The sequence below is a fragment of the Lissotriton helveticus genome, chromosome 7 (assembly GCF_964261635.1).
Source record: "Lissotriton helveticus chromosome 7, aLisHel1.1, whole genome shotgun sequence".
Classification (NCBI taxonomy): domain Eukaryota; kingdom Metazoa; phylum Chordata; class Amphibia; order Caudata; family Salamandridae; genus Lissotriton; species Lissotriton helveticus.
In genome coordinates, this window is record NC_136068.1 from 97,569,975 (window position 1) to 97,583,736 (window position 13,762).

Consider the following 13,762-nt stretch of genomic DNA (forward strand, 5'->3'; position numbering starts at 1 on the left):
ATCATTCAAACTTTTTTCTCTACTTTCAAAATTTAGTTTGGCGGTTATCAACACAGATCGCTCCAAGCCCTCTTTTGTATGAAGAACCAAGGGGACCCATTCTTCTTACAGCTCTATCTTCTGGCTGATGCCCTCTGGGACTCGAACTGTATTGTATTGCATTTTCTTACTAGTGTCTACAGGGATCAAAACTAGAGTGGGTACCCTGAGCAGGTATCTAAATGTGAGTGGAAACCCTCCAGAAGTCTTGAATCCTTCCATCTTTGAATCCTGGTACGGTCCAAATGAAGATCCGTTTGGCACTTATCTCAACACCACATGTGACCAAATCACTTCCTGGATGAACAGGGATGTCTAGCGCCCTCGGGGACAGTTTACTGTTGGACTCAATAGGGTGTTCTTGTATGCGTCTTCCAAATTCTTTAATTCTGAGGGCTCCTAAAAACTACATGTAAAGCTCACATTGCTGATCTAGTGTTCTTAGCTTGGTTTAGCCAAGTTTAGTTTTTGGACCTGCCTCATCAAGTTAAGAAACCCATCGAGAAGGAGTGGAGTAATGCTTCACCATTTCCCCCCACCCCAGTTCCCCCCTGCTCAGCCTGAATGCACGTTTCCGGAAGAGTTACATTTTACATAAGTCTCTCCAGGGAGAACGTGGAAGGTCATGGCTATTGCTAAGAAGTCCTCCACCATTATTTAATATAAAGATATATTCCTGAGATTCGGATACCTGTTAAGAAAAGCAAATCTCTTATCTGCTCATTGAGCACTTTGTATCTTTTTCTTATCACCTTGTTGAACTAAGGATATATATATCTATATGAATAACAACAAAGGAGCGACTACAAATTATGGCAAAAAACACGTAAGGGCTAGTGTCTTCAACCAAAAGAGGGGGAAAATGAAGAAACGTGAAATGTGACAAAATGTACCCAAAAACCCTATAGGTTTTTAAGAAAACCCTCACTCACCCACCTAGTGGGTGACATGCTTCATCATCGGGTTCCACCGGGCGGGCCGAGTGCCTACCCGGTGTGCTACAAAACCTGCAATTGCAGTGGAGCTGGTTTTTCGTGAGTGGAATAGTGAAGTAGTGATAAGTGTAATTAAAATAGAGCGAACTGTGGCCCAAAATTAATTTTAATACAGGCACAGTGAGCTCTAAATAAAAATCAAGTAGGGACAACCGATTGGTCTTTAGTTATAGCCAAATGTGTCCATGTGGTGATCAAAAGGTCGACATGTTTCTGCTCAAGGTAGCCAAGTCGGCTGAGCTTTCATCAGGACCACAAAAATAGTGAAAGAGGAGCCCACTGGGCGGTATACACACACTAAGGTGTACCCTAACCTCAGTGGTGAGTGTGACAATTGCAAAAATTGTAAAACTCACAATTTTGTACCGGACTGTCCTGGCATTTCCAGGTGTCCGAACGTGAATGCAATTTGCGCTTCACTTCATGGGATCGGTGGTGGGGGTTACTTCACGTTGGAGGTATTCTCTCCAAACGACTCCCCACATGAGACCTAGCGTGCTCGCTTCCACCGCCCGAATGTTCAGTATATATATCTATATGCTTGAATGACTAGTCTCCGGTTATTTGGAGACTACTGGAAGCATTTAAGGGAGTTCTTTTTCATGGCCAGAGTGTCTGTTGATCTATGTCCAACGGTACCCTGTGGCCTTCTGTGACCTAAACATGAACCTAGCAGATTGAAGATTGAACTCTTTTCAAGACACAGACCTCAGGTAATATAAATGTTATTTCTTGAAATATTTATTGATTGTTTTGGATACCATTGATCAGTCATATGCGAGTTGCAAGCCATTTGTGCCACAACCCGTTCACTATATTCATTAAGGTCAATGTGTTCTTGAAGACCCTCATCTTTGTTTCTGAAGTACTAATGGAGTTGTAGCTGTGTTACAGGATATTGTTCTCCAATTTTTTTTCCCTTATTCTCTTGCTTTTTATGCTGAGGAAACCTTCCTCAATTTGGAATTGCAATTTTATCTTAACCAAACAATTGAGTATGTTCTATTGTTTGTGACTTTTGAACGCAATGATGCCAGCCGAGCAGCTGTTGAGGGCACTATTGCCAAAAATGTAAAATCAGTGATCAGCCACGGCTGCACCTTGATGGAACCCACCCTCTATCTGGTGTACAGGCATTTTTCACTTCGTCGGAGATGGCATCACTGACATTCTTTCAGCATGGATACAGATTTGAAACGTATCTGCCACTTGTTTATGGTCATAGATAAATGAATGAATGACTGTTTGTAATGAATTGTAAATCTTGATTTTATACCACTTTTTATTAAAATGTGATTACATTTGCACTTTTTTGACATTTTCTCGTTTGTTTCTCATATATTGCATAATTTATTTTATTGTACCACTCATGTTTTATTTTGTATTATTGATGGCCTAGGATTGATACCTTTCATACAGTTTTATCCCTGTCCTAGGAATCATTTTATTCATGGTTCAGGGGGTCCTTGTTTCTTTGCATTTGTATTCTTTCAGCATGTACCTGCTCAGATTTATGTTGGGTGGCTATGTGGGCTACCCTGCTGATCTGCTGATAGTACTTTCTTATGGCTTCAGCCTTAAGCACGCGGAGTTTGGCCTGTAAATTCTCTGCTGTCTTTTTTCTGTAGGTCTGTGCCGCCATATGGTCCATTGCCCTTCTCCCTTTCTCATTCTTAATTGTTTTGAAGATTATCCACAAGTTGTGATGGAGGTGATATGTCCGGAAGTAAGCAGAGGATAAAGTTACTTTAGTTGTTTTTCCGGTACTCCTAGACAATAGACTTTACAAGTGCCAACACTTTACTCCTCATCCTAAATACACAGACTGATTGACTTGGTTTTAGGTCTTGTCTGAGACGGCATGTGTGCTGTTGCTTGCAAGACATTTTGTTTACATACAGGGGCTTAGAGCCTCCCCATTGCTTACTGTTTGTTTGCTTCATTGCCTGTCTTATTTGCTGGCTCCTGTTTGGCTTCACTTACTGTTCGTATGTTTTCCCCTGAACAAGTACAGCTTATCATTTTTGAGGAGTGCCCTTCTGCTGCCCCGCTTCGGTCTCTGCCTATTTATTTCTTCTACTTGCAGCACTTCTTAAGTGTATATGTTTTTAGGTTGTCTTGCTCCTGGTATTGCTTGCGCTGTTGCTTTCACTGCGTGCTTACTGTGTTATTGTTTGTATAGTTCTACTTTTCACATTCTCCCTTTCTACTCTTTGGTGCAGCATAACACTACCAGCAGGCCACAGGTTTTCAGCGTCGCTTTAAACTGATTTCAAATTAAGTTGAAGGCTTTGCACTATTGCTATTAAGTAATCACTCATTTAGTTATTAACAAAGTGCTTTTTGGTACGGGTTTCATGATTTATAGGATGCTTTTTACATGATTAACCCCTTGTGTGCTGTTGACGAGCTCAGCTCGTCATGAGGGACGGTTGAGCTGCCCTCATGACGAGCTGAGCTCGTCACAGCCGTTGGAATGTTCGCACGCGGGGATAATTTCCCCGCTGTGCTGAACGTTCCAAAACGGGTGTGGTCGTGACGAGCTGAGCTCGTCACGAGGGCAGCTCCGCTGTGCCTCATGACGAGCCGAGCTCGTCACCAGCACAGCGGCGCCGCAAAAAATGGGGTGTTTTAAATTGGTTTATGTTAGCATGATTACGGGCTGAATTGAACACTCGTGTGAAAATAACATTGTAAGGCACTTTTTTGCTTGTTCAGTTGCTACTATTGCTCTTCCTCCCATAGATTGTGTACAAAGTAATAACGATTACCATACCATACCATATTTTACAATAACAGGCCTTACCATACCATACAGTGGCAAGCCATACCATAATATATAGACATGTCATAAAAGCAGTTCTTAACTGGTTGAAATATGTGGACCCCACTGAAGCATTGCTGAAATCCGAGGACCCCACTCGGCTAGTATTGGAAGCCAGGGACCCCCAGCCTCAGCAGTTTCTGTGATTTGAACCACAAAACAATGCACATATAGAAACAAGTATACTCCAAATAAATGCTTAAATATTGAAATATATTGTTTATTTCACAATCAAATATATAAAGTTTTCAAATCTTCATTTTCGCACTTTTATTTATATATACTGTTGTTTTGTAAAACAGTTTAGGACCCCTTAGGAGGGCTCGGAGGCCCCCAGGGATCCTCTGCCCCCAGGGATCCTCTGCCCCCAGGGATCCTCTGCCCCCAGGGATCCTCTGCCCCCAGGTTAAGAGCCCCTGACAGACGATACCAATCAATGACATGTCATACCATACAATAGCATAGTATACAATGATGGGCCATACCATAGTATACAATGACGGACCATACCATACCATAAAATGCCAGGCCATTCCATTCTATACAATGACGGGCCATACCATACTATACAGTGACAGGCCATACCATATCATACTATATACGACAGACAGGCAAGGCCTGTCAACGACTCTTGTTTGTACCTTTGTTGTCCTCTAGCAAAATCAGTAATTTGTGTAAGGTGCCGTCACTCCTGCTGCCCTCCCTGCACCTAAATATTGATAATGATTGCCAGGCCAGGCCAGGCAATCCCATACTGCAGGCCACAGCATTCTTTACAAAAGTAATCCTGCAATGATATTCTAATATTATATGTGATATATAGAATTCTAGCTGGGTAACCGCGAATTATAGGGATGTTTTTCACCAAGCGTTTGAGTGACCTGGTATAGACTACAAGAGCAAATCACTCAGAAGCCTGAGCTTTTTTCTTGTTCTCTGTTTGACATCACTCCGAACCCTTCGGTGAAAAACATCCCTACAATTCACTTTTTACCCATCTAAAATATGTTCAGTATGGCCCCCAAAATCATCTGCCCCTGCTTTGAACTGCTAGGCATGGCAGAGGAGTAAGGGAGGAGCCGTTCATAACATGGCCTCTTCTCCCTGTCTTAAATGTGAAAAAATATATCTTACCTGGCATCCTTAACCAGCCCTCGCCACTTTGCCTGCCTCCCCCCACTGCAGCTGTGCTTTCAGTCAAAACAGACGAGCAGACTTCCCTGACAGGCTTTCAGAGACCCCTGTCACCTGGTCTGGAAGCAGGCGTGGCCCCTGCCTGTAAGTGTAGGGGGCGAGGTGGAGTGGGTGGTAGACAGACAACACGAGGGAAACTTACATTTTTCAAAAACAAAAAACACTTACCTTTCGCTTGCCGCATTGCCAAATCGCCGATACTGTGAGCACAAGGTAAGTGAGTGGTTTTAGTTTATTTTAAATTTGTTTCCCTCGTCGTCTGTCAATTTTTCCCTTGCTCAACCCACCGCCCCACCGCTCTTACCTGCACGGCCCGCGCCTGCTTGGAAGGCCTTTATGACATTGCAACAGGGGGTAACAAGGTTTTATATCAACTGTTGCTATGTCATAGCAGTGAGTTACCAGATTAGAATCTGGTGAAAACGACACAGGCGTCCCAGGAAAGCCATGCATAAGAATCTAGTAACCCTTTTGTACAAGTGTTGTACAATGCCTTAAAACAATTTTTTACGAAACCAGTAGATCTCGCATAGGCGCGAGGCCTATTGGCTTTGCAAATGCTTGTTTCAAGTAGGGACTGGTGGGGTTGTAATCATGCACACATGGAAAGGATTGTGCATGAGTGTTTCCAGTACACGTGACTGGGATCATGCATGTGTATGAATAGTTTCCTGACACCACTGGGTGCCGTGGTACCCAAGAGTTGATAACGGGAAATCGCGTTGGGACTAAAAACAGTGTTCCTTAAAGGTATTGTAAGGATACTATTCCTTGTTAGTATGTGTTTTGTCTTCCATTATCTACAGTTTTTAAGATTATATGCAAATTGGCCAAAAGTATGCCACCGTAGGACATTGGAGCAGATATAGATAAATTGTCCTATCTCATTTGAGCAGCATATTGGTTTTGTTCCACTTTATCCTTACCGTGGGTGTTTGCATCTGAACACTGCACTTCTTTCTAATTGAAAAGTTAGTGGATTTTCCGTTCTACGTGATTAGCCTGATGGCTGACCCCCGGAGCACGTAACGATCCTTGTATTTTTTTTTTTACGAATAGTATGAACTTGCCCTCGGTTCCAGCACGTTGAGCATGAAATCTTTTTTTGACAGATCGATTTGTTTAACAGGTGTTTTAAATTGACCTTTGACGGCGAATGTTGGAACACTGATGCGGATCGGATTATAGCGGGTGTAGCTCGAGTCTACCTCCTGCATTAACTAGTTGAGTACTAGGCAGGGTCATGGGAGGCTGTTAGTGGCCTTGCATCACTTTTTGCAATGTTCAAAGGGATGTTTTGATTTTAAGACTGCTTCTTTTCCTGATGCCGTTTCCCCCTCACACTTTAGTAGTACAATACCCCGCCGTGTTCGAAGCTCTCGTTTCTCCCTGTGTGTTTGCTGCCCGTGTGTGGTTTGTCGGAGCAGGGGACCTGCTGTGCGGTGAGTTCACTCGTGCGGTTTTGCTGCTCGACTTTTGCTCCAAGTGTGTGTTCACTCCCGCCCCTTCGGTCTGGGGATTACGGAATGCGCCTTTCATGCGGGCCTTTGATACTGCGCCCGAGGCGCTGACAGCCGCCTGAGCACGGCTGCACGCCTTCCCTCGGCAGCGAACACTTCCCTGACAGCTCGCCCGACTTGTTTGGCGCCGAAGCCTCCTGAGGTTTCTTGTAAAACAAGTTCGGCCCCGAGAAGTGGGGGGTGTTTGAGATGTGCGTGGCCTGTTGTGGAGGGCGTGAGGGACGGGAGTGCCTGTGAAGCGTGGGCTGTTGTGGAGGGCGTGAGGGACGGGAGTGTCAGTGAAGTGCGGCCTGTTGTGGAGGGCGTGAGGGACGGGAGTGTCAGTGAAGTGCGGCCTGTTGTGGAGGGCGTGAGGGACGGGAGTGCCTGTGAAGTGCGGGGCGTGAGGGACGGGAGTGTCTGTGAAGTGCGGGGCGTGAGGGACGGGAGTGTCTGTGAAGTGCGGCCTGTTGTGGAGGGCGTGAGGGACGGGAGTGCCTGTGAAGTGCGGGGCGTGAGGGACGGGAGTGTCTGTGAAGTGCGGGGCGTGAGGGACGGGAGTGTCTGTGAAGTGCGGCCTGTTGTGGAGGGCGTGAGGGACGGGAGTGCCTGTGAAGTGTGGCCTGTTGTGGAGGGCGTGAGGGACGGGAGTGCCTGTGAAGCGTGGGCTGTTGTGAGGGACGGGAGTGCCTGTGAAGCGTGGGCTGTTGTGGAGGGCGCGTGAGGGATGGGAGTGTCTGTGAAGTGTGGGCTGTTGTGCGGGGCGTGAGGGACGGGAGTGCCTGTGAAGCGTGGGCTGTTGTGGAGGGCGTGAGGGACGGGAGTGTCAGTGAAGTGCGGCCTGTTGTGGAGGGCGTGAGGGACGGGAGTGTCAGTGAAGTGCGGCCTGTTGTGGAGGGCGTGAGGGACGGGAGTGCCTGTGAAGTGTGGCCTGTTGTGGAGGGCGTGAGGGACGGGAGTGCCTGTGAAGCGTGGGCTGTTGTGAGGGACGGGAGTGCCTGTGAAGCGTGGGCTGTTGTGGAGGGCGCGTGAGGGATGGGAGTGTCTGTGAAGTGTGGGCTGTTGTGGAGGGCACGTGAGGGACGGGAGTGCCTGTGAAGCGTGGGCTGTTGTGGAGGGCGCGTGAGGGACGGGAGTGCCTGTGAAGCGTGGCCTGTTGTGGAGGGCGCGTGAGGGACGGGAGTGTCTGTGAAGCGTGGGCTGTTGTGCAGGAGCTTGAGTGACGGGAGTGTCTGTGAAGCGTGGGCTGTTGTGGAGGGCACGTGAGGGACGGGAGTGCCTGTGAAGTGTGGCCTGTTGTGGAGGGCGTGAGGGACGGGAGGGCCTGTGAAGTGCGGCCTGTTGTGGAGGGCGTGAGGGACGGGAGTGCCTGTGAAGCGTGGGCTGTTGTGGAGGGCGCGTGAGGGATGGGAGTGTCTGTGAAGCGTGGGCTGTTGTGGAGGGCACGTGAGGGACGGGAGTGCCTGTGAAGGGTGGGCTGTTGTGGAGGGCGCGTGAGGGACGGGAGTGCCTGTGAAGCGTGCCTGTTGTGGAGGGCGCGTGAGGGACGGGAGTGTCTGTGAAGCGTGGGCTGTTGTGCAGGAGCGTGAGTGATGGGAGTGTCAGTGAAGCGTGGGCTGTTGTGGAGGGCGCGTGAGGGACGGGAGTGTCTGTGAAGCGTGGGCTGTTGTGCAGGAGCGTGAGTGACGGGAGTGTCTGTGAAGCGTGGGCTGTTGTGGAGGGCGCGTGAGGGACGGGAGTGCCTGTGAAGCGTGGCCTGTTGTGGAGGACACGTGAGGGACGGGAGTGTCTGTGAAGCACCGCCTGTTGTGGAGGGCGCGTGAGGGACGGGAGTGTCTGTGAAGCGTGGGCTGTTGTGGAGGGCGCGTGAGGGACGGGAGTGCCTGTGAAGCGTGGCCTGTTGTGGAGGGCGTGTGAGGGACGGAAGTGCCTGAGAAGCGTGGCCTGATGTGGAGGGCACGTGAGGGACGGGAGTGCCTGTGAAGCGTGGGCTGTTGTGGAGGGCGTGAGGGACGGGAGGGCCTGTGAAGTGCGGCCTGTTGTGGAGGGCGTGTGAGGGACGGAAGTGCCTGAGAAGCGTGGCCTGATGTGGAGGGCACGTGAGGGACGGGAGTGCCTGTGAAGTGTGGCCTGTTGTGGAGGGCGTGAGGGACGGGAGGGCCTGTGAAGTGCGGCCTGTTGTGGAGGGCGTGAGGGACGGGAGTGCCTGTGAAGCGTGGGCTGTTGTGGAGGGCGCGTGAGGGATGGGAGTGTCTGTGAAGCGTGGGCTGTTGTGGAGGGCACGTGAGGGACGGGAGTGCCTGTGAAGGGTGGGCTGTTGTGGAGGGCGCGTGAGGGACGGGAGTGCCTGCGAAGCGTGCCTGTTGTGGAGGGCGTGTGAGGGACGGAAGTGCCTGAGAAGCGTGGCCTGATGTGGAGGGCGCGTGAGGGACGGGAGTGTCTGTGAAGCGTGGGCTGTTGTGCAGGAGCGTGAGTGACGGGAGTGTCTGTGAAGCGTGGGCTGTTGTGGAGGGCGCGTGAGGGACGGGAGTGTCTGAAGCGTGGCCTGTGTTGGAGGGCACGTGAGGGACGGGAGTGCCTGTGAAGCGCGGCCTGTTGTGGAGGGCACGTGAGGGACGGGAGTGCCTGTGAAGCGTGGGCTGTTGTGGAGGGCGTGAGGGACGGGAGTGCCTGTGAAGTGCGGCCTGTTGTGCGGGGCGTGAGGGACGGGAGTGTCTGTGAAGCATGGGCTGTTGTGCAGGAGCGTGAGTGACTGGAGTGTCTGTGAAGCGTGGGCTGTTGTGGAGGGCGCGTGAGGGACGGGAGTGTCTGTGAAGCGTGGGCTGTTGTGGAGGGCGCGTGAGGGACGGGAGTGCCTGTGAAGCGTGGCCTGTTGTGGAGGGCGTGTGAGTGACGGGAGTGCCTGTGAAGCGTGGCCTGTTGTGGAGGGCGCGTGAGGGACGGGAGTGTCTGTGAAGCGTGGGCTGTTGTGCAGGAGCGTGAGTGACGGGAGTGTCTGTGAAGCGTGGGCTGTTGTGGAGGGCGCATGAGTGACGGGAGTGTCTGTGAAGCGTGGCCTGTTGTGGAGGGCGCGTGAGGGACGGGAGTGTCTGTGAAGCGTGGGCTGTTGTGGAGGGCGCGTGAGGGACGGGAGTGCCTGTGAAGCGTGGCCTGTTGTGGAGGGCACGTGAGGGACGGGAGTGTCTGTGAAGCGTGGGCTGTTGTGGAGGGCGCGTGAGGGAAGGCGGTGCCTGTGAAGCGTGGCCTGTTGTGGAGGGCGTCAGGGACGGGAGTGTCTGTGAAGTGCGGCCTACTGTGGAGGGCGCGTGAGGGACGGGAGCGTCTGTGAAGCGTGGGCTGTTGTGGAGGGCGCGTGAGGGACGGGAGTGTCTGTGAAGCGTGGGCTGTTGTGGAGGGCGCGTGAGGGAAGGCGGTGCCTGTGAAGCGTGGGCTGTTGTGGAGGGCACGTGAGGGACGGGAGTGTCTGTGAAGCGTGGGCTGTTGTGGAGGGCACGTGAGGGACGGGAGTGCCTGTGAAGCGTGGGCTGTTGTGGAGGGCGTGAGGGACGGGAGTGCTTGTGAAGTGCGGCCTGTTGTGCAGGGCGTGAGGGACGGGAGTGTCTGTGAAGCGTGGGCTGTTGTGGAGGGCGCGTGAGGGACGGGAGTGCCTGTGAAGCGTGGCCTGTTGTGGAGGGCGTGTGAGGGACGGAAGTGCCTGAGAAGCGTGGCCTGATGTGGAGGGCACGTGAGGGACGGGAGTGCCTGTGAAGCGTGGGCTGTTGTGGAGGGCGTGAGGGACGGGAGGGCCTGTGAAGTGCGGCCTGTTGTGGAGGGCGTGTGAGGGACGGAAGTGCCTGAGAAGCGTGGCCTGATGTGGAGGGCACGTGAGGGACGGGAGTGCCTGTGAAGTGTGGCCTGTTGTGGAGGGCGTGAGGGACGGGAGGGCCTGTGAAGTGCGGCCTGTTGTGGAGGGCGTGTGAGGGACGGGAGTGTCTGTGAAGCGTGGGCTGTTGTGGAGGGCGCGTGAGGGAAGGCGGTGCCTGTGAAGCGTGGCCTGTTGTGGAGGGCTCTGTTATGATTCGTCTGGCACTCCAAAATTATTCCCTTTTATCATAAGTTCACAAGTTCATTTGTGCTACTCACTCCTTTTAAGTGCTTTGTCTAGGAGCACTATTATTCAATGAGTTAAAAATGGAGAAAGTGGAGATTCCACTTGCAGGTGGAGTTGTGCACAGTGTTATCCTGACCCTGATGGTCTCATGCTCATTCTTGCATCTTTTATGTGGAAAAACTTATTCACTCTTTGTTGGAAATTTCACATCATTTCTTTTTATTTTCGTCGTTTTTCAAAGTCAATTGAATTACTTAATTCATTTATGACATGTAAAGGTTTTAACATTTAACTTCTACCCAATGCATTTCGGGTCGAGGTTGACCCTTCCTCGGGGGTCTGTGAGGGAAACAAGGAATTGTGTGAGCATTACAGCGATTACAACTAGCTTTTACAGTAATCAGTATATAACTGTTCAGTCTATTCATATCAGCAAAAATATCAACAAAAATATCAAATTGAGAGCAATATACCTCATTTATCATGATGTTCGAGTGCATCCATGATGCATCCACTTCTATTGTGTAATAACAGTAAAATTCCCAAACATTTGAGCTAAACAGTAAAAAACGATCAAATTATATGTGCTACACGTAAATTTGAGTTTGCCATGACTAAAACAAGCGTTTCATTCTTACTCGCATTGAAATGACCAAAAGCAAGTTTACCGCGATTAGAACAAACGTTTCGTTCTTACTCACAGTTAAATGCCAAGAGTTACGCGCCGTTTCTGCTCAACCAATCGTTATGCGTGTCACACATCCAAGTCTAATTTTACTGGTTAAAGCCTCCGTGATTGGTTCCTGTCGCGATCACGTGATCGCTGCTCGATTCTGTACATGATCAACTGCGAATACTAGTTAAAACCACAAAAAATGTGGTTTAACATCCCGGCTAAATCAAAAACGACTGTTTTTGTGTAACCTCCTATTTACATGATATTATTCTAAACTTATTAGTATTTAACATTATAAACAATAAAATCAAAAGTACAATGTATACTATGTGCATATGAAAAGATAGAAACCAAAAAGTGATGTATGTGTCTAAACAATATAAACAAGAAAAAGATTCAACATTTGAGAAATGTGGCAGCCATCTTGGAATGGGATCATAGTACTCTCTTCAGTGTGTTATAAACAGGAAATTTGATAAAGCTTTTTTAACTGTTCATAAAAAGCAGGATAGCTCTATCCTGTTATTCAGTCCCTGTGGGTGTAGGCTTCCCAATTTATGAATCCAGAAGTATTCTGATCTTAGTCTTTGTTTATGAGTGTCCTGATCAGATCTGGGTTTGATCACCTCTAGTATGGTGAACCGTAATTGAGCTATATTGTGACCTGTTTCAGCCCAATGAGTTGCTACTGTTGACTTGACATTTTTCAAACGGATATTGCTTTTATGTTCCGTAATTCTTATTTTAATCTTGCGCTCTGTTTGACCAATGTATAATTTGCCGCAAGGGCATTTAATGCCATAGATCACTCCTTTGGTATCACAAGTACTTGAATGTAATAAAGGAATCTTTTTGCCTGTCACTACAATTTGCACTACTACACAGTTCTCTTCAATGGGAAGGGGAATTTTATGGACAATGTAGTGGTACATCCATGGGGTTTGCGGGGGCACCGTCCTACGCAAATACCTTTATGGCAAAATTTGAACATGACCACATCTTGAATAACATAAACTGGACACAAAGTTTGATTACATTCAAAAGGTATATCGATGATATCTTTATAATCTGGAGTGGCACAAAAGAAAAACTTATGGAGAATATTCAAGATTTGAATTCACAACATGAGAGACTGAAATTCACATACCAAATGGATCAGAATGAATTACCATTTCTGGATGTGTTAATAAATATTGAACAAGGAAAGATCAACACGAGTGTTCACAAAAGAAACCGATAGAAACAGCTGTCTTCACTTTACTAGCTTTCACCCTCATTCACTTAAAAAGCATTTACCATTATCTCAGTTCATACGACAGAAAAGGATTACATCTGATCCCATGAATCTTGCCACCACGTTCGAAAAACAGATCCAAAAGTACCTAATACGAGGATATCCCAAAAATTTGCTTGAAGAATCTAAGAACAAAGTATTAACCATGAATAGAGAAACATTGCTACATCCTAAAGAAAAGTCTGACACTAAACTCACAGTATGTGTTTTGAAACATTCTACGCAATCAGTAAAAATTGCGAATATCATGAGACAACATTGGCATTTGGTCACGGATGAACCAGATTTACATTCATTATTTTCCAAAGAGATCACTTTTGCATATCATCGGTCAAAGAACATGCAAGAATTACTTAAAAAGCGAACACCTGAGGCTTCTGAAGTAACTCATAAAGGGATGCAGAGATGTGAAAATTGCATGCATTGCAACAACGTGATAGTGGGAAGAATGTTCACACATCCTATGACAGGCAAAAAGATTCCTTTATTACATTCAAGTACTTGTGATACCAAAGGAGTGATCTATGGCATTAAATGCCCTTGCGGCAAATTATACATTGGTCAAACAGAGCGCAAGATTAAAATAAGAATTACGGAACATAAAAGCAATATCCGTTTGAAAAATGTCAAGTCAACAGTAGCAACTCATTGGGCTGAAACAGGTCACAATATAGCTCAATTACGGTTCACCATACTAGAGGTGATCAAACCCAGATCTGATCAGGACACTCATAAACAAAGACTAAGATCAGAATACTTCTGGATTCATAAATTGGGAAGCCTACACCCACAGGGACTGAATGACAGGATAGAGCTATCCTGCTTTTTATGAACAGTTAAAAAAGCTTTATCAAATTTCCTGTTTATAACACACTGAAGAGAGTACTATGATCCCATTCCAAGATGGCTGCCACATTTCTCAAATGTTGAATCTTTTTCTTGTTTATATTGTTTAGACACATACATCACTTTTTGGTTTCTATCTTTTCATATGCACATAGTATACATTGTACTTTTGATTTTATTGTTTATAATGTTAAATACTAATAAGTTTAGAATAATATCATGTAAATAGGAGGTTACACAAAAACAGTCGTTTTTGATTTAGCCGGGATGTTAAACCACATTTTTTGTGGTTTTAACTAGTATTC

General features: G+C 47.8%; 2 protein-coding genes across 6 annotated transcripts in view; one reads left to right on the forward strand and one right to left on the reverse strand.

Annotated features, from left to right (window-relative positions):
- Positions 1–13,762, forward strand: part of OSBPL2 (oxysterol binding protein like 2) — a 341,693-nt gene that overhangs the window by 69,666 nt on the left and 258,265 nt on the right. The window lies entirely within an intron of this gene.
- The window catches only part of LOC144768953 (uncharacterized), a 59,435-nt gene that overhangs the window by 11,855 nt on the left and 33,818 nt on the right, over positions 1–13,762 (reverse strand). The window contains exon 3 of the mRNA XM_078652953.1: positions 12,287–12,385. Within this exon, the coding sequence (XP_078509079.1) occupies positions 12,287–12,385 (99 nt within the window). The remainder of the gene's footprint in view (positions 1–12,286; positions 12,386–13,762) is intronic.